Below are 26,254 nucleotides of genomic sequence, written 5' to 3'. Positions count from 1 at the left end.
CTTAAATTTTTGAACTGCTCTTTACAGTATGTGTGACTTTAAAGAGCAGTTAGTAAACTGTTGTTGTACCAAATTTGGCTTTGTTTGGACTTTTTTTGACCATAGGAACGCATTAATTGATTTTCAATGCATTCCTATGGGATTTCGTGCTTCGCAAGACGAAAAATTCGCTAGACGACAAAAATTGCGGAACGAATTAATTTCGTCTTGCGGGGCACCACTGTACAAGACTTGGGTGGTGATTTACTTTGTACATAATTCCACATTTTGGAAAACTGCATTTTCCAATCATATGGTAACTTTGGTGGCCAAGAATTAATGGATCTTTAAGGGAGAAATCCTAGACACCAGAAGTTGCCATAAAACAAAACAGTGTGAATTAAGGTGGCATAAAGTTACACCGGATCCAAAACACACTCAGTTACTGATGTTTGAAGCAGCCTAACCCTGGCAGAGGGCAAACAAGCCTTTAAAATGATGTTAGTATGTGCATTTTTCTACACATTGCTTAGCTGGAGAATTGCATTGCAAAATTCAGTGAATTGCAAATTTCAAAGGCTGCGTCAGGCTGCTGCCAGTGACTCCTGGCTGGTTGCCAGGAACATACAAAGACAAGGAAAATTTTTATTACCGTCCGCTTTTTAATGCAATATTTACAGAGAGAGGCTATAGAACCCAGCCTCTTGGATAATGGTGTTGTCCCGAGTGAATCTCCACCCCTGTCTCTCCCACTTCCTCATTCACTATTTGCATTGTCTCTCCTATGGGTGCTGCTATGTGTCCTCTGTCTTTGAGCTCTTTACTCTCCTGCTTTCAAGGCTCGCCGGGTTCTGAGAGGAGGGGGGGGTCTGGAATGCTTTCTAAAGACACTGTGTCCGTCAGATGTCACCCCCCAGTGCTTCCTCTTCCTCCCACTCTTCTCCAATTATTTCCCAGCTTCTCCCCTCCGCAGCCTCTGAGCTGTGACCTCCCTCAAACCCCTGTTGTAACTCTAAACTGTCTTCCTCTTCCTCCTCTATGGAAGGGTCAAGCTGGGGAGCTGGTCTCCACCATTCCTCCTCTGCCCAGTCCCTGACAGCTGGATGGGTTTTGATTCATGTATTGTTTTGGAAAGTGCAAATTAGGAAAATTCACCTTCCCCGTCCCTAATTTGAAAACATCCTTATGTTTCACCTCTGAGGTCACCATCAAGCTGAGATTCCTGCATTGCACGGGGTTGAATTAGATGACCCTTGGGGAATAGCTGTCAATTTTTCCCTTTTCTTGCAAGGAATCCTATTTGGAATAAGGGAATTTCCCTTAAAAAGGGGGGGGGGAACGTTGACAGCTATGCCTTGGGGTCCCTTCCAACTCTACAATTCTATGATTCTATTATTCTAAGGGCACAACCTGGTATGATATTTGTCTTCCCATTTCCAGGGAGTGATTATAACTCATTTATTAAAAATCCAGTCTGTTTTCAAGTTTATTATCTGGCTCGTGATGTTATCTGCACTGACTTAAGTGGTTCAGCAGTTGCCTGTGAAGAGTCATAGAGCTTTTAAGTATAACAAACACCACTGCAATCATTTGGCGTAATTTCATGGGGAAAAATTGTAGAAATTGATTTGCCACAGTGATTTTGACATCAAAAGCAAGATGTGCAGTTAGCACGTCTGATAAAACCTGCACCGCTTGCTAAACCTATAAAAACACAATGACAGGAGAGACCTTGGGCATTATTCGAACACACCTTTTGACTCTGTCGAAAGCGAAAATTACACTGCGCCGCAGTAAGCCAAATGCTGAATTATGCCAATGTTATTTGATTATCCAATCCAATAAAATCAAATGAAATTTATTACACAGTTTCCATTCAGCAACTGCAGACATGGCAATGGCTTATTTGAGACAGGGTCATCCATATGAGGCTAGGTACTCTGCAGCAGTTGCAATAATGGAGGGAGCAGAAGAAATAACCCATAAAGTTGCAATGATGTGTGTTCAGCAGCGGAGGCCTTGCAATGCTTCCTGCCCTTTTCCAAAGCATGGCTGGTTGAAATGCAAGACAGAGCCTTTTCTACAGCACCACCCAGAATTATTGATTGCATTTCCATCCCATCTTCCCACCCCACTGGAATTCAAAGGTCCCCCCACACCTCATTTAATCCCCCAAATAACCCTGTGAGTTGAGTTAGGCTGAGAGGCAGTGACTGGCCCAAGGTCACCCAGTGAACTTCATGGCAATTTGAAGTTTTAGGCATCCAATTGCTTCAGTATTAATATCTGCAATAGGGTTATGCTAGCAGTTTCCGGCAAACCCTCTTCTTTGTGAGACTTTGTGGGTGAACTGTGAGTTTTTTTGGGAACTGGATGAGAGACAGGATGGGTGGGTAGAATTCTGGATGAAAGCCAGGTGGCAGAGAGGAGAGGTGTGTCAGAAGGAGGAGAACGTTCTACCTCCACTCTTCTTCTTCTTTGGCGATCATTCGTAGCTGAGAAAGATTGTCTTCCATGAACACAGTTTCAACAGTGAGTCTGTAAGAGACTGTGGAGGCCAATTCTGGATCCACACATCTTTTCACAGTGGGGACATAGGTTTCTGGGTGGGAGTTGATCACGGTGAGTGTTTGCCAAGCGTGCCTTCCTCTTCGCATGTTTCTCTCTTGCAACCTGAATCCGAGCATCTTCAAAGCCCATGAAACGTTTGGTAAAGGCTGTTCTCCAACTGGAGCGCTTGCAGGCCAGTGTTTCCCAGTTGTTGGTGTTTATACTACAGTGGTATGGACTGCAAGAAGATCAAACCTACCCATTCTGAAGGAAATCAGCCCTGAGTGTTCACTGGAAGGACAGATCCTGAAACTGAGGCTCCAATACTTTGGCCACCTCATGAGAAGAGAAGACTCCCTGGAAAAGACCCTGATGTTGGGAAGGATGAAGGGCACAAGGAGAAGGGGACGACAGAAGACGAGATGGTTGGACAGTGTTCTCGAAGCTACCAACATGAGTTTGACCAAACTGTGGGAGGCAGTGGAAGACAGGAGGGCCTGGCATGCTCTGGTCCATGGAGTCACCAAGAGTCGGACACAACTAAACGACTAAACAACAACATACTACAGTGGTACCTTGGGTTAAGATCTTAATTCATTCTGGAGGTCTGTTCTTAACCTGAAACTGTTCTTAACCTGAGGTACCACTTTAGCTAATAGGGCCTCCTGCTGCTGCTGCGCTGCCGGAGCACGATTTCTGTTCTCATCCTGAAGCAAAGTTCTTAACCCGAGGTACAATTTATGGGTTAGCAGAATCTGTAACCTAAAGCGTCTGTAACCTGAAGCATCTGTAACCTGAAGCGTCTGTAACCCGAGGTACCACTGCACATTTTTTTTAGAACCTCTTTTGTTGGCCTCCACTATGCTCTTCCTCTACTTTCAGAGAGGCATGAAGTTGAGTGATGGAAGATTCAGGACAGATAAAATAAAGTGCTTCTGCATGAAGCACATAGTTAAGCTATGGAACTCACTCCACACGAGGCAGTGATGGTCACTGACTAGGAAGGCTTTACAAGAGGATGGGAAGAACTCATGGAAGATAAGGCTAGCAATGGCTACAAGCCATTGGCTACAAGGCAGACCTCCACAGTCAGAGGCAACAATGCTTCTGAATACCAGTTGCTGGAAACCAAAGGAGGGGGGAGGGCTCTTATGCTCTTGTTTGGATTTGGATTTGATATCCCACTTTATCACTACCTGAAGGAGTCTCAAAGCAGCTAACATTCTCCTTTCGCTTCCTCCCCCACAGCAAACACTCTGTGAGGTGAGTGGGGCTGAGAGACTTCAGAGAAGTGTGATTGGCCCAAGGTCACCCAGCAGCTGCATGTGGAGGAGCAGGGAAGTGAATCCAGTTCACCAGATTACGAGACTACCGCTCTTAACCACTACACCACACTGGCTCTCATTTAAACTTGTTCTGCTCCTTGGTTTCCTACAGACATCTGGTTGGCCACTGTGAGAACAGGACGCTGGACTAGACGGGTCTTTGGTCTGATCCAGCAGGTTCTACTTCTGTTCTTCTGCATTTATTAAAGCAGCATAAGATTGCACTAGCTTTTTTGCTCAGTCAGTTCTTTTCACCTCCCCTTATTATATGATACTGGGTGTGTGTTTTTTGTTTTTTTTAAAGAATGTTGGGATTTGTTTTTATTATTGCTTTTATTGATTCGGTGTCTGTTAATAATTTAAGATGCTTTAAACTTATTTGTAAAGAACAAAAGGGAAGAACGGCTTAAATAAATTAAAAAACAACAACTAACAGCGTTCTCTTGCAGGTTTATAGCCTGGAAAACATTATAAATCGTTTTGATACACAAACACACTGGTAAAGGGGAGAGAGACTGGAGATCAAGATGCTGGTATCAAGAGGGGTGTTGGGTGTCACTCATGGAGAAGTGAGTGCAGGAGATCAGAGCAATGTGTAAGGGGGCAACGCCAGGTGATTTTCATGCCATCTGGGGGAGCTACATTGCCAATGCTGCAAAAGCTGAGTGTAATTGCAACCCACCTTTGACACACCAAAATTTGCAGAGAGATAATCTCAGATGGATAAAGATGACTTTCAAATTCCCAGCATCATAGTTTGGCTTTCTGAAACCCACTCCCTTCATGGTTGCTTTGATTATTGCTTCATATTTGTTGTGGCAAATCATATTTTTTTTAAAATTAACACCACCACCAGAAATTCACATTCTACAAACCTCTGGCATATCCCACATTTAAACTTTTTGGGAACTGACAGTGGTATGCTGTTTTTGTTTATATTTTAATAGGGTTTTTTAATTCTGCTTGATTACTTTTTAAATTAATTACTACATATATATATATTGCTTTCTAGTAAGTCCCAACTGGTATGTGATGCTCAGGTTAGCAGCTAAGAAAGGCTATTTTGGTTTCAGAGTACATTGTGACAATCACATCCACGCCACACATTTAAACCACATGTCTCCCCCAAAGAATTCTGGGACCTGTAGTTTACCCCCAAAGAGCTACAATTCCCAAGCACCCTTAACAAACTACAGCTCCTAGAATTCTCTCATAAAGGTTGTCCAGGATGCAAAATATTTTTATTTCTGTTCACGCTGCCAACATGATAGATGCTCAGCAACATCACTTATCCATTTCCCGCTGCTGAAAAAGCTGCTCTGTTGAAATGTTATATATTTTGGTTTTTTCCTAAACCCCCAGGGCCCCATATTAGCTGCTCACAGTTTCTCATAAAGCTGGCTAATTGTAAGAGAGGTCCTTTGGAAATATCACACAATGCAGCATTGCTTAATTTTTATGCATTGCGGTACTCCAGGGAAAGGAAATCATAAATTGTTGTTTTGTTAAATTGCCTTCAAATTAAAGGCTTATATGGTGTAGTAATTTACCTAGAAGAACGGTTCTGCTGAGTTATCCCAATAGTCAATTTAACCCAGTATCCTGTCTCCAACAGTGCTCAGATTCTTCAGGAACTTCTCACCACACTGGCAACCAATAATGCTACTTAATTTTATGTTCCTCAATCCCTTTTATCAGGTGTTTAGCAGGCAATTACTTTTATTTTTGCATTCATCTGTCTCAAGAGACAATGGAGTAGGCCTCTGGGGTAAAACCAAACCACTGCACTGGCAACACTGAAGTGACCTCCCCCCAGGGATCAATCCTGGGCAGTGTGTGTGGAGGTCCAGAGTTGCCCAGATAACAAGACCCCCCATTCTTGGCCTCACTGATGTGAGTTTCTCCAGCCACTCTGGGTGGCTTCCAACGGAATATTAAAATACAATAACCTATTAAACATTAAAAGCTTCCCTAAACAGGGCTGCCTTCAGATGATGGTGATGATGATGATGATGATGATGATGATGATGATAATAATAATAATAATAATAATAATAATAATAATAATAATAATAATTTATTTGTACCCTGACCATCTGGCTGGGTTTCCACAGCCACTCTGGGTGGCTTCCACAAAGAGCAAAAATACACTGAGATGTCACACATTAAAAACTTCCCTGAACAGGGCTGCCTTAAGATGTCTTCTGAATGTCAGGTAGTCGTTTATCTTTAGATGCCAGTGTGGTGTAGTGGTTAAGAGCGGTAGTCTTGTAATCTGGGGAACTGGGTTTGCGTCTCCGCTCCTCCACATGCAGCTGTTGGGTGACCTTGGGCCAGTCACACTTCTTTGAAGTCTCTCAGCCCCACTCACCTCACAGCGTGTTTGTTGTGGGGGAGGAAGGGAAAGGAGAATGTTAGCCGCTTTGAGACTCCTTAAAGGGAGTGACAGGCGGGACGCCCTCTTCCTCCTCCTCCTCCTCCTCCTCCTCCTCCTCCTCCTCTTCTTCTTCTTCTTCTTCTTCTTCTTCTTCTTCTTCTTCTAGTCTGGTAGTTGTTCTTCTCTTTGACATCTGGTGGGAGGGCGTTCCACAGGGCGGGTGCCAGTACAGAGAAGGCCCTCTGCCTGGTTCCCTGTAACTTGGCTTCTTACAATGAGGGAACCGCCAGAAGGCCCTCGCCGCTGGACATCAGTGTCCGGGCAGAACAATGGGGGTGGAGACATTCCTTCAGGTGTCACACAACTGTCTTAGGGACTCTACTCCAGATTTGTGAAGGGTTTACTCCTTAGCCTTTTCTTCTCCCCAATGTACCTCACAAGGCAGCACAGGTTGAGGATCAGAGGTGTCCTTCTCCTTAGATGGGCTGTCTTCCCAGGTTGATGGGCCCCATCTGCCCCTCACTTCCCTCTACAGCCCTTGCAGAAACTGCCTTCTTGACCATTGGACCCACGACTGGTCTCATCCGCTCAATCGGCCAGAGCTTGTCTTCACAAGTCACTAACTCACTGAGGGCTTGAGATCCATCGTCTATCCAAATTTAGGTTGCCAGTCAAAGCTGTTACTTGGGGTATGGACACTGCCGCTTGCTGACAGCTTCTAGGGGGCACAGGTAAACTTAAATCATGACTAAGATTGCAAACAGATTTGAGTAGGAACCAAGTTTAACCAGATGCACCATTGTAAAAATGTAAATTTCTTTAGTAGCTCTAAGAAAATAGACATTTGGGGGGTGGACATGAGAATTAAATAGGTAAATCATGAGCCAAATAGAAAATAAGAAGAAGGGAGCAGTTGTTTACCTAGAATGCAGGGCTTATAAATCTTCAAAGCTTCCCTGTGTCCAATCAATCAATCAATCAATCACCACTTCTCTCCATGCAGACAACTCCCAGAGTTCCCTGTGAAAGGGGGATTGCTTATTGAACCATTCTAAGACCTGTAGCTCTGGGAGGGGAATAGGGGTCTCCTGCCAGCACCCTTAACAAACTACAGCTCCCAGAATTCTTTCGGGGAAGCCATGACTGTTTAAATCAGTGGAAGTGGTACTACTACAGATGCCACATAAAACCCGTTCTGCATTTGTAGGACTCTATTAGGGTTAAACCACAGAGCCTCGGACTTGCCAATCAGAAGTTTGGTGGTTCGAATCCCTGCGACGGGGTGAGCTCCCGTTGCTCGATCCCTGCTCCTGCCAACCTAGCAGTTCGAAAGCCCGTCAAAGTGCAAGTAGATAAACAGGTACCGCTCCAGTGGGAAGGTAAACGGCGTTTCCGTGTGCTGCTCTGGTTCACCAGAAGCGGCTTAGTCATGCTGGCCACATGACCCGGAAGCTGTACACCAGCTCCCTTGGCCAATAAAGTGAGATGAGCGCCGCAACCCCAGAGTCGGCCACGACTGGACCTAACAGTCAGGGGTCCCTTTACCTTTACCTTTATTAGTTAGTGTGGCAGCGCCTGCACTTGGGAACTGCCTATTGAGACCAAGCAGGTGCCTTCACTGTACTCTTTTCAGCACCTGCTAAAAACATTCCTGTTCAGACAAGCCTAACCAGGTGCTTCGAAAGCCGAGGTATTTTTAATTTTGTGTTTCAAACCAGAGTTGCAAATTCTTTTTTGATTTTTCTGTTTTATCTTTTGCAAACTGCTTGGAAGTGTTTTTTGGTTTTTTGGTTTTACAATGAAGCAGTGTATAAATTGTACAAATTAAATGAATAATGATATAAGTGGTAGCATGGTGCTTTAAATCTGTGGTGTGCCAAACACTCTAACCACTATGCCACATGGTCTCTAAACAGATCTGCCCAGTCCACTGGGGAAAAAAATTGCCTCCTCCCCTAACTCCCTCCCTCAAATTCTTCAGTTTCATCAGTATGGCAAGCAGGCATGCATGCAATACCTTCATCCTGCAGAAAAACAATGGATCCCAAATTAACTGCCTGCTGAGGCACTCTGTGCTCTGTCTGCAGCATTTATTGTATTTGACCTGTGTGTGTCTTGTTTAGATTCATGGGCTACAACCCCTGAAGGTATATTTTCCCCTTTCTGACCTCACTTTTGCTTAGAAAGAGCAGCCGTTCCCAGTGTTATTCTTCAAGACCTTTTTTCACTGCTCTCAGCTTGTCGCTCCAGACCACAAAGTGATAGCAGGGGTTGAAACACATTATTAAAGAGGATGGCAGAGAGTTTTATAGTTTCCCCTTAACTTCTGATTTACTCAGAGGATGGTCAACCTACTTTGATATGGGATATATTCTTGGAGAGGAAATATTTACAGACAGCTAACTCCCCCCCCCCCTTTGCTCTAAGGTAACTACTGCTCCATCCATCCCCAATGTTCCTTTAGCTCTTTCTTGCCACAATCTCCACTCCATTGAAACAAGCAGTTGTGTTACTTACCACCAGGGAATAATAAATCTTGAATCCAGGCTTAGCCACAAAGAAGTCATCCGACTTGAAGGTGATCTTTAGCTGGTTTGTTTTCGATGTGATTCTTGGAGGAGCTTCCTTGTACCCACACCACCGTCCCCGGATGAGCGTGCTGATTTCGGATATATCTTCCACTTCTACAAAGTCGTATCTGGAAGTTAGGATGGACATGTTTATTATACAATGTTATAGGAGTAGGGCTGAGTTCCTGGGAACTTTCACCACTTAAATGAACAGTGAGGGAAGAAAGCAGGCCAAGATCTGCTGTCAAGATTTGAGGCGTGTAAAATTTGGGATGAACAATTTCAGATTGGAGGAGTCAAAACTCGCAAGGCATGGAGAACTCCTACCAGTGGCCATCACCCGGTCGGGCTGCCATTTCCCCACCCCTGTGAAGCAATCTCTTTAACGATTTCTTTAGCCTGCCTTTATTCAGAAACCTCCATTCAAAGGTTGCTACAGCACATGGGCTCCATCTGCACTATACATTTAAAGAAGTGTCATGCTGCTTGGAACAGTCATGGCTTCCCCCAAAGAATCCTGGGAAAGGATGTTGAGAGTTGTTGGAGGACCTCTATTCCTCCTTAAAGAGCTACAACTCTCAGAGTGGTTTAGCAGTCAGCGCCTTTTCCCAGGGAACTCTGGGGATTTTGCACTGCCAACATTAAGAATAAACAACACGGTGGCAAACAGCATAATGACAGCAATAAAACTGGATTTATAAATGCAAATATACATCGCAACATTGCATTAAAAAACCAGGTATTTATGTTGATTGTGAAAGAAACACCATCAAGCTGACTACACTGGAGTGGGGGGAAGTGTCCACAAGTCCATTCTCACAATATTATCTAGAAACTTCCTTGAAGGTAAGCCATGCCTAATAGTAGGCCACATTCACTTTTTTAAAAAATAATCAAATGTATTAAGAGTTTTCAACATATGATACAATAAAAACCAAAGCAATTCTTCTCTCTTTCTTCTCTTCTTTTTTCCTTTATTTTCCTTTTGGTATAAGCCACATTCACTAATGGCTTTGGCTTCAAACCCATAGCACTGGGTATGTTGTTGAGCTACAACTACCACAAGAATCAAGATGGCTGTTGAGCATGGTTCCTGGGAGCTATAATTCAGAATCCTCTGGAGACCCACAAGTTCCCATCTCCTGGCTTGCAGCAACCCCATCCTTTCCATGGTCATGATTCATAACAGCTCTAATTATTTCACAGTGTGAATGAACTAATTCAAGCTTGTTAGCATGTGGTTATAAAGATGGCTTGTAAATATTGTATATTGATTTTTTTAATTAAGCAATTTAGATATGATGATAATGATGATGCTGTTAAATAATAAAATGGGCCTATATTTGGAACCAGATGGGACCTTGCCCCAGCATGTAAGTATCTTGGCTCCCACCATTCGCCCCAGCAACTAACAAGGTGGCTGAGGGTGGTCTCCTTTGCCACTGCCACTGCTCCAGTCTCTTTACCATGCTGTCTGTCACTCCCAACATCTAGAGGGCCAGAAAGGCTCTCAACTGTTACAGTGCTGGCTTGGAGGAAGGTGGAACCATAATTCTCTAATGGTTAACTACAGTGATGAAATGGGCTGGCCAATGAGGTATTAGACCATGCTGTGGAAGCTTGTTTCAGCATTACCAGCCACCAATCACTGACTGCTCTGGACAGCAATGTGGCAAAGCAGAGTAGCCGCCACAACCTGATACTTCATAGCTGTAGACACTTTAAAAATCCTAGTGTGGTAGCATGTAGATCTGTCTGGAAAGCCTGTCAAGGGAAAGTTTAGGCATGCCTCTCTCCTTGGCGACAAGCCTCCCAATCCCAAACAGGACTTTGTGGGTTATTTATGACGGGCTGAAATTCATCCATATGCTTTGAATACTCTGCGGAAGCAAAAGAGCTATAAAGCAGCCGGTGCAGCTAGGAATATGGCTCCTCTGTGAGCCCAAATGAGCCCAAAATGTATCGTTATTCAAAATAAACATTAAAAAGAACAAACTCTGCATAGGGGCAAGCAGCCTAGTCAAACAGCTATTCCACAGCCTATCCCTTCCCATTCCTTTCTTGACTACTCTACAGAGATAAAAATGTATTGGATGCTGTCCAGAGTTTTCTGTAGCCTGGATGAAAGCCCCGACTTCATACAGTGGTTCTCAACCTGTGGGTCCCCAGATGTTGTTGGACTACAACTCCCATCATCCCTGAGCTCTGGCCTTGCTAGCTAAGGGTGATGGGAGTTGTAGTCCAACCACATCTGGGGACCCACAGGAATAGTATCAGTCTGACTAATGGTCCCTGAACTCCTAAAACAAGGGTAGCCAACACAGCATCATGACATTTTTGCAGTCACTTAAATCAGGGATTGCCAACGTGTCCTCCAGATCTTGTTAGACTTCAGCTCCCATAAGTCCCAGCAAGCACAGTCAGTCATCAGGGGTGATGGGAGCTGAGGTTCATCAACATTTTGAGGGCACCAAGTTGGGTACCCCAAGTGGGGTAAATCTAACTGCATGGGACAAGAAAGCCTCCTGTGATAGTATGGATGTTTGGTGTATGGAGCCATATTGCTCAAGTGAAACAGAGTTCCCACAAGCTCCCTAAATGTGCCAGGCAGGAAGATATGACACCGGTCCTGAAAGACCTATATTGGCTTCCAGTATGTTTCCGAGCACAATTAAAAGTGTTGATGCTGACCTTGAAAGCCCTAAACAGCATCATCCCTGTGTACCTAAAGGAGTGTCTCCACCCCCATCATTCAGCCCAGACACTGAGGTCCAGCTCCGAGGGCCTTCTGGCAGTTCCCTCACTGTGAGAACTGAGAGATTACAGGGAACCAGGCAGAGGGCCTTCTCAGTAGTGGCGCCCGCCCTGTGGAATGCCCTTCCACCAGATGTCAAGGAAATAAACAACTATCTGACTTTTAGAAGACATCTGAAGGCAGCCCTGTTTAGGAAAGTTTTTTAAGTTTCATGTTTTATCATGCTTTTAATATTCTGTTGGGAGCCGCCCAGAGAGGCTGGGAAAACCCAGCCAGATGGGTGGGGTAATAATAATAATAATAAGAAGAAGAAGAAGAAGAAGAAGAAGAAGAAGAAGAAGAAGAAGAAGAAGAAGAAGAAGTTTGTAATTATTTTTGCCTTGTTTTCTCTTTGTTTGATGCCATTAACACTTCACGACTGTCTCACACAACCCACCTGCAGATATCATTCTCTGGCTCCTCCAGTCCAAATTGGTTATCAAACACCAGCTGTATCCTTGCATTCTCTGTCGAAAGCAGCCTCCATGTCAGTAACAGGTTCCTGGGATAGTTGTGAGGAAAACGAGGGCTGTGGATCTCACCACTGCGCAAGACGCGGATGGTCTCTTCCTTCCGGTACAAGGCTGTGAGGTGATTGCTCTCTGTTAGAAGAGATTAGTATGTAGTTCAGGAGGGGAAATCAGCAAAGCAACATTATTTACATTTATAGAACGCTAACAGTTTCGTACCCAGTGCTACTCAAGAATTCTAAGAAACAAAACATTGGGGCACTTTTGAAACCAGTGCTTAGAATCAGTGCAATTTTGGAAGCTGTCATCTGCCTTACATGCCTTACATTCAATCCCTGGTATCTCCTGGTAGACCTGGTATCTCCTGGTAGGTCTGGAAGAAACTCCTGCCTGAGATCTTGGTGAGCCATTGCCAGTCAGTGTAAGTGATAGATGGACCAATGGTCTGATTGGATATAAGGAAGTTTCCTGTGTTCTTCTCATTCAAAACAGATGAAATACTGCTCCTTGATTTTGGGAAACATCATGCAAAACTTCATTATGATATATTTAGAGGTGGCCAAATGTACAGTCAACACAACCACAACTTTCCAAAATATATAGTAGATGGATTGCACAAAAAGCTTGTATGACAGCCTTTTATACTGAGTCAGAGCATTGGCTCATCAGTAGGGATGCAAGGATCTGTCCACCTTGCTTCTCTCGGTTTCTCATTTCTTTAGACTTAAATTCAGGTTTCCATATCTAGCAACAATTTGCGATTTATTGTCATTTTCTCCAAAAACAAAACAAAACAAAACATTTTAGTGTCATTTTCTCCTAAAAACACATTTTTATATGCAACTTTATATAATGCACACCTTTTAGCAAGGAATTTCCCCATATATGGCATTTTTGAATAATATTTTTACTAACATTTTAATGCACCACTTTCCCCTAATATATACATATTTGTTTGTTTGGAGAACTTGCATTGCAAGATTTGGGTTACAGTGGAACCTTGGTTTATGAACTTAATCCATTCTGGAAGTCTGTTCTTAAACCAAAGCATTCTTAAACCAAGGCGTGCTTTCCCATAGCAGCGGGGGACTCAATTTACAAACGGAACACACTCAACAGGAAGTGGAACATGTTCTGCTTCCAAGGCAAAGTTCACAAACCAAAACACCTACTTTCGGGTTTCCAGCATTCTTAATCCAAGTTGTTCATAAACTAAGCTGTTCTTAAACCAAGGTACCATGCCAGTCAGTTTTAAAACCATTTAACAATTTCTAGGTGACCATCCCTAGGAAGTCCCTATTTTTATGTGTACAGTTCTTCAGAAATGGTAAAACAAGCATGCTAACAGTTTCCAGTTCTCTCACCACCAGCTATAAAATTCTAGGTATGGAAAGTGCATGCTATTGAGTTGTCATATATACAAATGTCCCTGTATTTCAGTACAAATAACCCCCAAGGTTGCAGTTCTGTGACCACTGGGAGGGTGTCCATGGGATCTTTTCCAACAAGTAAAACACACCATTAATACTAAAACACAATATTATACAATGTAAACAACCATTTAAAACAACTTAAAATGGCAAAAATAATCTGGGTCCTAACAATATACATCCCAAGTGTCAAAAGCCAGGCAAAGAGATGCATTCGCTGGAAGGAGGCTAATCAATGTGCCAGATGTACCTCTGAGCAGAGGGAGTTCTACAATTTAGGGACTGCCACAGAGAATGTCCTCTCCTGGGCAGTTACCCCTCAAGCTTCTGAGGGCAGTGGAACAACCAAGAGGGCACCATTACAACAATAAAACACATAGAACCATCCCAAATAGAAGAGAACAGTATAAATTCAGCCAAAGGGGTGAGTCCCACAAAACAAGACAAGAAGAAGAAGAGGAGGAGGAGTTTGGTTTTGATATCCCACTTTATCGCTACCCTAAGGAGTTCTCAAAGCGGCTAACATTCTTCTTTCCCTTCCTCCCCCACAACAAACACAACAAACACTATGCGAGGTGAGTGGGGCTGAGAGACTTCAGAGAAGTGTGACTAGCCCTAGGTCACCCAGCAGCTGCGTGTGGAGGAGCGGGGAAGCGAACCCGGTTCACCAGATTACGAGTCCACCGCTCTTAACCACTACACCACACTGGCTCTCTACACCACAAGACAAGACAAGACAAGACAAGACAAGACAAGACAAGACAAGACAAGACAAGACAAGACAAGACAAAACAAAACAACTGTCAAAGGTCAGGGTAAAGAGACATATCTTCAGCATTCAGTGCTAGATGCACCTCTGTTGGGAGGTACGAGCTGCCACAAAAAGTCCTCTCCCAGGCCACCAGTCCCCATGCTCCTGAGGGCAACAGAGCTTTGAAGAGGAACGTCTCTTCTAATCTTAACAGCTGAGAAGTTTGGTAGGGATCAAGGCAGTCTTTCATATACTTTGGGCCTAAGAGCTCAGATGTCTGCCACTCACAGAGCCTTTGATGCCTTGGTCCAACCAATGTTGGAGCTCTGGCATCAGTAGGGCCTCCAAAGGGGAGTGTTTGATACAAATGTATCCTGGTCAATGCATCGCCAAACCTCTGGCTATTAGAAAAAAGACTTTTCAGATATGTATACAGCATGTAAACTTAACATGACATAATTTTAGGGTGTTTATTTTTAAGTACAGTGGTACCTTGGTTCTCAAACTTAATCCGTTCCGAGAGTCTGTTCGATTCCCAAAACAGTTCGAAAACCAAGGCATGGCTTCTGATTGGCTGCAGGAGCTTCCTGCACTCAAGAGGAAGCCACGTCGGACATTTGGCTTCCGAAAAACGGTCACAAACCAGAACATTTACTTCTGGGTTTGCAGCATTCAGGAGGCAATTTGTTCGGCATCTAAGCCATTCGGGAACCAGGATTTGACTGAACTATGCTAAAGCAGGACTTCAGATATGCCGCACATCCACGAAGTGAGGATGTCCTTTCCTCGCAATACCATCGTGGTTATTTATTTGTGATTACATTATCATTATGTTATGAGAGAGGAACATGAACAGGGCTCACTCCAGGTTGGGCAAAGTCTTCTAGGAAGTGCTCTGAGTAGCAACGGGTGTCTGCAAAGGGGAGACAAAGCTCAGTGGGAGAGCATCTGATTTGAGTGTAAAAATTATTGGTTCAGTCCCCAGCATATTCAGGTAGGGCTGGGAGAGACCAGACGTCACAGAACTATTTGGTCATTGTTTTAAAAACTGGCCTCACCATGAATCATTGTCTCTTTGTCCAAAGTCAACTTGAAGTGTGATTCAGTTGACATCTGTCTGCTTAGTAACTTTCCACCATTACTTCCCACCATTGTTCTCAAAGCAATTAGCAACAAGGAGATAGGAACCTACTTTGTTTTTGATTTTGTTCTCAGCATGTATACCAGCTGAAGAAGCATGGGTGGAGAGCTTGCATTAAAGAGGGGCAAGAACCCACATAGAGATGGTCTTTCAACAACATATACTATCACTATAAGTTCTGCATTTTTTTCCTTTCAGACTGTTGGGTGAATCTTCACATTACAATCAGCTGACCACTGGGACTTGCACAGAGCTGGGTCATGCACTGTGCAAGCCCCGATTCATTTCCCTGCAAGTAAAATCTCAGCTCTCTGGTAACAATGGAGGAGTGCGCCTTTGGGGGTGAAGTCAAACTGCTGGAAGCAGTGGCTGTAGAGAGACATGTTTTGTTGCTGCTAGGGCAGATGAAGGTGTCCGGTTGTTCTGCTGCAGATGCACCATGGTGTTTCTGCTATAGCAGTTGCAACATGCTCTGATAGATGTTATATGATTTTTAATTGTGTTGTTACAGGCACAGCACTGACCACCTGAATGAAACCATCGGACCACAGTTGGTCCCCAGTTGCCATTGATTGATATACAGTCGTACCTCAGGTTACAAACACCTCGGGTTACAAACACTTTGGGTTAGAGACTCCGCTAACCCGGCAGTGGGAGGCCCCATTAGCTAAAGTGGTACCTCAGGTTAAGAATGGTTTCAGGTTAAGAACGGACCTCCAGAATGAATTAAGTTCATAACCAGAGATACCACTGTACTGTATATTTTATTCATTCTTAGCAATGGTTTGAAAACAGAAGTACAAATATGTTTTGAATGTTTGTATTATATATCCATCTAGCTATCGGGGACAGATTTGCTCCTTCTGCAACTTTTATTGACAGGACAAGAATAAATTATGAGGAGGAACCTTTGACTGAGCGAGGCTTTTGAATCATTGATGGTTAGGAGGGAAATAAAGTGAATTTTAGGTCAAAACTCAGAGCTCTTGTTCAGATCCACTTAGAAATACAAACGTAACTATTTCTTCTCTTCCCCTGGGCTGTTTTCCACTAGGTGGGTGGCTGCTGATATCCGCATCCATCAAATTCTACATTAGAAATGTATGTCAGCAGTCCATCAACTACCCCTCTAGAGAGCGAATAACTCTATCTGCAAAAACAGCTTGAAAAATATATATGACAGAAGCCCAAGCGCTTGTCATAATGACTTTTTTTTTTAGAAACGTGATTAAGCTGCATCATTTTATAGACCCTCAATCTGCTGTTCACTTTGTATTCCCCGCTAGAAATTTCCTAAAGTGAAATCTATCCACTTACGATTAAATAAAAAAAAGTCTCCATCAGCCACTTAAAGTGAATCACAGAGGTGGTCTGCATGAAGCAAGCAGAGATGTAAAATCTGGCATCTCTTTAATATAGGTAGAAGTACAGCAGGGGTATGGGCTTAATCACACACATCCCATAGCTGTATCTAAGTACTTCAAATGGACACATTAGACTTTATATGCCTGCTATTCTCTGCACTTAACAAATGATCTGCGTACTTTGGTATCTGAGCAAAGACTGTGCTATGGTTCTGGCCAAATCCCAGATCACAAACTGAATAGGGCTGATTTTTGTTAACCTGGGATTTGGCTGGATTGGGTCAGAGCAGCACCACGTCACCCCGGGTTGGGTCAAGTCCACCCAGAGCGATCCTGGCTTACTTTTCCTGCAAGCAGACCCATTCCATTTACTGGCATGAAACTACTGAATTTGCTGCTCAAACTGCTGGATGTGCTTTCAAACTGCTAGGTTGGCAGGAGCAGGGACTGCATAACAGGAGCTCACTGCGTCACGGGGATTCAAACCGCCAACCTTCTGATCGGCAAGTCCTAGGCTCTGTGGTTTCACCCACAGCACCACCCTTATATCTTGCTAATTTCATGTTCTCTATTAGGCAAGCGTTCTCTGTTTTTCAAGCTGAAATATTCCCCTCACCAACCTATTCTTTAGGTACATTTACACTTGAGATCCCAACCCGCTGCGAAGAGACTGCCAGAGGCAATATGGTTTTAATTGAGCCTCATAATGCTTTGGGAAAGAAAGATGATGTGAGTTTAATCCAGGAAGCTAATAAAGGAAGGCACGCTAGCATTCTCCGACCACATGCGCGATAAGCACAGCACCATCCTTTTTATCTTTCGGCAAAGGAAGATTTGCACTGTGCTCTGAGATTCCCGAACACATCAAACTCAGGTCAGTGCTGGAAAACACAATGCCTTCACAGAATCCCTCAAAACCTGAGTCTTACTTCTGAATAATGCATATGTGCACGGGATAAGAAATAAACATGACATACTGAGGTGGTGAAAGAAGAGTCTCAGTGTTTCATTTCTACCTAGAAGTACCTTAGTGCTTTCATTTCTTTTTCATTCCCCCCTCTGGAACTTGTGGGAAATGAAGAGTAATTGTTTATGAGAAAGACATTTACGGCAGTGTTGGGAAGCTCGCTGGAGAGGAGGCCAATAGTGGTCAAAGCAAAATGGGAAGATAATGGTCCATTGAATAACCTTAATATTGCACATTCTCCCCCTCTGTCTTCTTTCTTTCTTTCTTTCTTTCTTTCTTTCTTTCTTTCTTTCTCACAAGTAAGAAGGAAAAGAAAACATGATTTTGCTGGAAATGGTAACACCATTAATCGTGCTGGGATGGGAGCCATCGCTTATGCTTTGTTTGCTAAGGCTCCACCTGCAATTCCCAGTTAAAAAGAATTCCAGGGTTAAAATGCTTAGAACATGGAAGTCCTTTGTGCTGCGCACCTGAAATTTGACATTCCGATGCCTTGATGGAATAGCAGAATTCCTCAATGTTTGCTCTCTGACCAAGTTGATGGTTCTTGCATTAATTCACAAGGCCCTTAAGAACTTGGGTTCAGGATATCTCAAGGACTACCAAATCCCTTATATCCCTGCCTGATCATGGACGTATCTGCAGGAGTCACCATTTGTGGACCTCCGTGGCTCAGATGCATGGCTTGTATACAGCAGGAGCCTTGCATTTAGCATTGTGCGCCCAATTTTACTGAATTCCCCTGCAATCAAGCATAATATACAACACCCAGCATAAAATCAATAATTTAATACCAGAAAATAAAATTTGTTCAGGGAAACTGATGTACTATAAAAAGGCACAAATTAAACCACAAACTAACACCAGCTAAGCATGTCACTGCCCTTTGCTCAAATGGATAAATGCAAGACAACTTATCCATTGCCTTTAACAACTCAGAAACTTTCAGTGTAACCCTGTTCATGTCAACTCAGTGGCTATGTGGAAATAAGACTAACGCCTAATACAATTTTGGAGATAAAGCAGCAACAGAGATGGAAATAAGTGAAAGATGACGAGCATAAAACTATTCCGTGTTGCTGAATGTCATCCAAGTAATATGTTGAAGTTGGTAACAGAAATGTTATTTTAGGGAGATGGTTGGCATAGAAATCTGAACACATGAACTCCACCCAAAGACATCCAGAATGTTCAACGGCACACTTTATTAAAAGGGAATTTTGTCAAGGGTCTGCCACAGAAATACATCTGCTTCCCACAAAAGAACACACACACAGCAGAAGGAAGACAGTAAATCTACTTGTTTTGGCCTCATTACTTGAAAAGCATGACCGGGTCTTGAAAATGATTTAGAAGAAAGAGGTTCAATTATAAGGCCAAAAACCACAGGCCACATAAGGTCAAAGAAAGCCCCAAAGTTTCCCAACTAAAGCCCGAACAGCATACCCTCCAAGTGTCCTGATTTTCCAGGGACAGCCCCAGAATTACAAAAGCCATTCTAGCTTCTAATTTGATCCCAGAATTGTCCCTGTTTCCCCTGCCAGTGCTGCCGGTGCTGAGCTCCTATACCATTTTAACAGCCAAAGTATCCCCAAGGATAATGATTTGTTAAGTGTGCTGACCTCACAGACCTATGACCTCACAAGCACTACAGTTCCCAGCATTCTCCATGACATAAATGTGCTCTGATTGGAGGTGTGGATGCGACCAAAGTAAGACAGAACTTCCAGTCCAGGTGATTTCTGGGAGGAGGAATCATAGAATCATAGAATCATAGAGTTGGACGAGACCACAAGGGCCATCGAGTCCAACCCCCTGCCAAGCAGGAGACACCATCTTATACTTTCCAAAACATCTTGGACACAGAACATGAGCCCCAAACTGGTGTGTGTGTGTGTGTGTGTGTGTGTGTGTGTGTGTGTGTGATTCATGTTATTACTGTGTGTTTTTACAACAGAAACATTAACTTCTCCTGCTGTGTTCTTCCAGGTGCATCCTGCTTTTTCCTCAAGACCTTCCATATTTGTTTCACCCATTACACACCTACACCTGTCAACATCACATGCTGTTGTTGTTATTGCAGATAAGCTCCCCACCCCCCCTTCATTTTCCTCAGCTTGGCAGCTGGCAAGATCTAACCAGTTACGTCCGAAGAGTTCCAAAGCGAAGGAGAGAAAAGCATTTTTGAACCGAAGCCACAGAACAGTTCATTTTCGGGTCGAGGCATGCAAAATAAACTGAATTTGTACAACTAGTTCTGTTGGCCTCAGCCCCTCCCCCGCCCATCCAATTTTCCCATAGTAAGCAGGATTCTTTTTCCTTTTTTCCTTTGGTTACGCTCAGGACTCTATAAATCAGAAAGGATGTAGACAGAATACATAGGGGCTGTGCTTTGTGGCCAACAGTGCAAATTGCATCATTCCTTCAAGCTTTTGGGAAATACGGAGTGATCTGAAACTGCAGAACTATTTCCCTTGGTAAAATGGTATGTTTGTTCGCGTGTGTGACTCTAAACAATTGCATGAATCAAAGCCACTGAACACTGTTTCATCACTATCCTCTTCTGAGGAAAAGGATCTCCCATGGTGCCAGGGAGCCTAGTAATTCATGCCCTTCCTTTTAAAGATAGCTGTTTGCACCGTGACCCTCATTGAACGCAAGAGTAGCTGCTCTAATGGAAGTTGGCGTGTTACCTGTCTCAAGTTTGCTGGAGTGGATTCCCCTCCATCACACAGAGCCATTGCTGGAGAATTGTGGGGTCTGGCAAGGTGCATGGAGTGGAGTTATTGGCAGAACCTGGAGCAGGTGACACAGAACATAAGAGGAGCCAGAGGTCCATCGAGTCCAGCACCCTCTTTTCACAGAACCCTGCCATGCTACGTTTCCACATGCAGAAAAAGAATTGATGTTGCGAAACATTCCAAAATGGTTAAGTCCCATCTGAATTCTTTCTGGTACAGCCCAGACAGCAGCATGTGGTTTTATTGTGGCTTCCTAGTACAGTGGTACCTCAGGTTACATACGCTTCAGGTTACATACGCTTCAGGTTACAGACTCTGCTAACCCAGAAATAGTACCTCGGGTTAAGAACTTTGCTTCAGGATGAGAACAGAAATCGTGCTCAGGAGGCCCCATTAGCTAAAGTGGTGCTTCAGGTTAAGAACAGTTTCAGGTTAAGTACGGACCCCCGGAACAAATTAAGTACTTAACCTGAGGTACCACTGTACCTCAATTATTCCATCTAAACAAACAAACAAACAAACAAACAAACAAACAAACAAGGTAACCTATATCCTACAGGATGTGGACCTTTCTCATATGCCTCATTCTGGCTGTTGCATTCTATTGTAAGACCTAGTACAGTGGTGCCCCGCAAGACGAATGCCTCGCAAGATGAAAAACTCGCTAGACGAAAGGGTTTTCCGTTTTTGCGTTGCTTCGCTAGATGAATTTCCCTATGGGCTTGCTTCGCAAGATGAAAACGTCTTGCGCTTTTTTTTAAAAGCCGCTTGAAGAGGTGCAGTTGCGATGGACCGTGCTTCGCAAGACGAAAAACATCGCAAGACGAAAAGACTCGCGGAACGATTTTTTTTCGTCTTGCGAGGCACCACTGTAGTTCATCCTCTTGTGACTCCTTCCTTTAGTCAGCACACATTGGTGACCTATAAGCTGAGCACCACATGACAAATCATTAAGAATTTGCAGGCTTAAGTCTCAGTGTCCTTGAAGGAAACTCTTGCATTCTTCTAACTTCATCCATGGAGATGGTAGCCTTCTTCAGGCATTTTTTATGCATGGGAAGTAAATGTGAAAGGTAAAGGACCCCTGGACGGTTAAGTCCAGTCAAAGGTGACTATGGGGCTGTGGCGCTCATCTTGATTTCAGGCTGAGGGAGCCAGTGTTTGTACACAGACAGCTTTCCGGGTCATGTAGCCAGCATGACTGAACTGTTTCTGGTGCAATGGGACACCGTTACAAGTTCCAGAGTGCATGGAAACGCCTTTTACCTTCCCGCCGCAGCGGTACCTATTTATCTACTTGCGCTGGTGTGCTCTTGAACTGCTAGGTTGGCAGGAGCTGGGACAGAGTAGCGGGAGCTCACCTCATTGCACGGATTCGAACTGCTGACCTTCCAATCAGCAAGCCCAAAAGGCTCCGTGGTTTAGACCACAGCGCCACCCACATCCCACCGAAAGTAACCTTACATGCATAAGTGAATTCACTTGGCCCCTGTTGCAGCTGTAGCCACGTTTCAATCTGTGGTGGTAGGTGGGGGGAACCTTGTGAGGTGGGCAGTCTCTTTTATTTTAATAGTGCCCTGCACAAAATAATAATAATAATAATAATAATAATAATAATAATAATAATAATAATAATTTATTTATACGCTGTCCATCTGGCTGTGTTTCCCAAAAACAAAAACATTTTGCTGTTTCTCACTGCAAGTTGGAAGACTTAATCCACTCTGGAGAACCTGCTGTGCCTGCAAATTTCATCCACTTTCATGAATATATATATATATATATATATATATATATATATATATATATATGCAGGTTTTGGTGTCTTCGGGTGTCTTCCCGTGTAAGAGTTGGGGTGTCTAGGCGACGTTTCGACGAGGTCTCACTCGTCATCTTCAGGCTGGTGCTTTCGGCTTCTTGTTACTGGAACAGAGCAGGATCTCAGTGTTTGAGTTCCTATAAATACTGTTGAGGGGGTGTGGTGTATAGCCTCCAACGTTCTGGGAACTTCCTATCTGCCCAGAACGTTGGAGGCTATACACCACACCCCCTCAACAGTATTTATAGGAACTCAAACACTGAGATCCTGCTCTGTTCCAGTAACAAGAAGCCGAAAGCACCAGCCTGAAGATGACGAGTGAGACCTCGTCGAAACGTCGCCTAGACACCCCAACTCTTACACGGGAAGACACCCGAAGACACCAAAACCTGCATTCCTGTACCCGTGAAAATCTACGAAAGCATATATATATATATATATATATATATGGAGAGAGTGAGCGTGTGCACACCGTTCTTAGGCTGGATCTACACAGATATGAAAAACACTATTAAAAAACGCTATAAAATTTGGCTCCCAATGCAATTTACCATTCACAGTGGATCGCTGCTCTACAGCACCCTCTGGTGCCATATTTGTATAATGCATTTTTACCGTTATCATTGACCAGTGTAGCTGAGTCCTTCTATTCCCCATTGTAATGCATGAGGCAGGGGGAAACAGTGCTTTGTTTCTAACAGGGCATGACCTATTTGGAACTAAGTCCTCTTGAATTCAGTGGGACTTACTCACACTTAAGGGGGCTTAAGACTCCAGCCTAACATATCTAATCAGATCCTGAAAAACAAGTTGAACTAGAAAGCCCCAGACTGCAAACTCAAGTGAGCTGCTTCCCAAAGCTACAGATACAAAGTCGAATCCTGTGGTCCAGGCACACTGTTACTGTTTTCACTTATCCTGTTTTCTCATGGCAAAGCAATGTCTCTAAGCTTGCATGGTAAAAGCTTGTTGCTGCTTTCTTTCTCAGAATTAAAATAAGATCTGTACCTTCTCTTCCCCTCCAACCATGATTTAGCTCACAGTTAATTATCACCACTTGGTGTGTCCCTGTTCTCAACCAAGAGCAATGGCTTAGCTGGAATGCCATGTTTGTATTACATGAGGCTGTGTTCACAGTTGCCCCAGAACCTCTGGGATGTTCTGGGGGGGGGGGACATAATTAAATAAAGAACAATGATTTTGCTATGTAACAGGCATCTTTTCTATATGGCTTGCAATACGGCTTTCATCCATTGGGAGATCAACCCTGTTATTATGTATATTTTGAAAAACATTTCTCTAGCACAGTGCCACAGCACTGGGAAAAGCAATTTGCGATGCGCTCACACAGAAATCCCAAGCGGCTGTGCAGCTGTTTTGAATTTCAAGACTAAATTAAGAACCAAAGTTTGTTTATTACTATTATTAGTATATCCATGCATTTTCACAGTGTGAATGGAGGGAGGTCAAGAATCACTGCTGTGAGTTGTTTTCTCCAACCTGTGTAAAGAGAAATCAGCCCTTTACTTGTTTTTATTTAAGTTAATCAGGAACTCTGGCTGCATGCTGCTTCCATAGCAGACTTTATTCTGTGTCTTTGCCTGCCTCCTGGAGTATAGCTTTGGCTCCTGAATGACCTTTTCAGAAGATTAAAGAAGCTGTGTTTTCCTTTTTCCTTTAGCACTATGCTCATGGCTGCAGTCCAGCAGTGGTAACACAATATCCCATCTCTGCCCAGTATAGATTAACCGTCTTCAGCCTCCTAATCTTAAGAAAACATTTCCATATCAACTGGTGTGCCAAGTATAGATGGAAGAAGCTGTCCAGTTATGGCTTTTCTCCGTTTCTCCATTTCCCAGTCTTCAACCCAGCTCACCAAATCAGTTTTCAAAGCCTACCCCAAAATCCACACACATTTCCACGTGTGTTTCTTCCAATATACCCCTTCTCATGCAATTTTGCCTAGTATGAACATTTTTGCAAGCAATTTCCCCATATACAATACATTTTAACGCTTAAAAATAAACGAATGCACACATATTTCTCCTTTTGTTCAAAAACTGCATGATGAAATTTGGGGAATTGTCAGTTTTCAAGGATAGGTGATTTTTGGGTCATGCATTGGTTTGGGAATCTCACTGTGTGACCAGTCACTGTCTCTCAGCCTATCCTACCTCACAAGGCTGCTGTCTAAATGAGGAGGGGGAGAACTATGTACACAACCTTGAGCTCCTTGAAGAAAGGGTAAAATATAAATGATGAGGAGGAGGAGGAGGAGGGGAAGAAGAAGAAGAAGAAGAAGAAGAAGAAGAAGAAGAAGAAGAAGAAGAAGAAGAGAATCATGTCTCAAGCCCCCATTGCTCCCTAAGAGATGAATAGTCAGGCAAGACATCAATATATAATTCGGTTCTAACAAACCACTGCTTTATTGTTTAGACATGTGAATGGTTTGACATGGGCATATGTCCCTGGTGCAGAATTTGTGTCAGATCTATTTAGTTTAATACATTTATATCCCACCTTTTTTCCATCATGGAAGGCAATATGACATATATGTAGTTCTCAGGTGGTCACCCATCTAGGCACTGGCCAGACCGAAACCTGCTTAGCTTTAGCAAAGTGATAGCCCCTTGTGCCTCTAGACCATTCCATAGAAACTGAGCCAGCTATTTCCCCGTGGTTGAAAGATGATCAATTCTGGAGGAAATGCTCTTGACTTGGTACATTTTATCTCAGCTTAGCTTCTCTGAATCTTGGGGTCATTCTTTGAAAACAGCTGTTTGGCACTAGTCTAGAGACTACTGGTGCTAAAGTAAAAAACAAGAACAAAAAGCAGTCCCACAAATAAACCTCATCAACTTCTCCATGACACTTGTGGGAAGACGTACACAATGGTTTCAAAAAAAAATCCACGACAATTGCTTAGGTAGCCAATGCTGTGTCTCCCCTGAGAAAACTTAAGAAACAAACCAAACCAAACAAACCCTCAAGGATATCTGGATATGCAGCTTGCTGGGAAGATGCCCAACAGATGGTCTCCAAAATTAATTATAAAGATACTAGGAACATCTAGACCTCCCCACCCACAACATTAAAAGCTTTTATTGAAAGAAAAAATCCTAACAATTCAATTTAGACCACCAAAAACCAAGCCAGTAAATAACAGACCAATTTTCATTTGTTTCCTTCCTTCAATTTTTAAATTACTTTTAATAAAGATGAGAACTAGCCAAGGTGATGTCCTCCAATTCTTGTTGGTTTACAAATCCCATGGCCAGTGGCCAGATGCATTGAGAGCTGCAGCCTAATCACACCAGGAAGGCATCATATTGGCTATCCCTACTTTACATGATTGTATATATGTTGTATACATTGTAGGGAACCAGCCCGTAAGGGGTAAAAATGTTGACTGCAACAGAGCTCTTGGACTGCAAACACCGTCTACAAGCACTGAAACCTTTTCACAGCAAATGTCCTGTGAAAGCCATATTTTAATTTGTAGTCCATTGACCTAAATGTGTGGGAGCAGGATATCTTAAGGAACATCTGGAACCTGAGGCATGGCAAGTAGATGGAATGGGGCTTTCTGGATCACAGCTCTCCAACTCCATCATTGCTGACCTTCAATGCTATCAATGGCTACTTGCCATGACAGTTCTGCTCTAGTCCATGGTCACCATGAGAAGAGGATGCTGGACTAGATAGACCATTGGCTTGATCCAGCAGTGTTCTTCTTATGTTTTATGTTCTTCTGCCATGCAGCTAAGAAACCAAAATATGCTTGGAGGAGAACTTATTTCATTCTCTCTCTGTGTGTTTGATCCTTTTCCTCATATGAGTATTATGCCCAAAGTGGCTTGCCAGGTGAGGTAGAGCAACTATGCTAACTTCTCAGCAGTTGGACTGCTTTGGCTTACCAGGAGGGGCTAGATAGTGGTGAGGTCAGCATGGTGCAAACACATCAGCAGGAGCACTG

At 43.4% G+C, this 26,254-nt stretch overlaps 1 protein-coding gene and 1 long non-coding RNA gene across 2 annotated transcripts in view; one reads left to right on the top strand and one right to left on the bottom strand.

Moving 5' to 3' along the window:
- PDGFD (platelet derived growth factor D) overlaps nt 1-26,254 on the bottom strand; it is a 151,165-nt gene that overhangs the window by 44,826 nt on the left and 80,085 nt on the right. Inside the window, exons 2-3 of the mRNA XM_083499854.1 lie at nt 11,993-12,197; nt 8,749-8,929 (exon numbers count right to left, since the gene is read on the bottom strand). Of these exons, the coding sequence (XP_083355980.1) occupies nt 8,749-8,929; nt 11,993-12,197 (386 nt within the window). The remainder of the gene's footprint in view (nt 1-8,748; nt 8,930-11,992; nt 12,198-26,254) is intronic.
- LOC310705552 lies at nt 19,540-19,972 on the top strand. Its single transcript, XR_014525389.1, has 2 exons — nt 19,540-19,602; nt 19,708-19,972. It is a non-coding gene; the product is annotated as an uncharacterized lncRNA (long non-coding RNA).

Source organism: Podarcis liolepis (genome assembly GCF_965112155.1).
Source record: "Podarcis liolepis genome assembly, chromosome: 4".
Lineage (NCBI taxonomy): Eukaryota > Metazoa > Chordata > Lepidosauria > Squamata > Lacertidae > Podarcis > Podarcis liolepis.
Note: the sequence above shows the minus strand (reverse complement) of the source record. Positions and strands in the feature narration are given on the sequence as shown.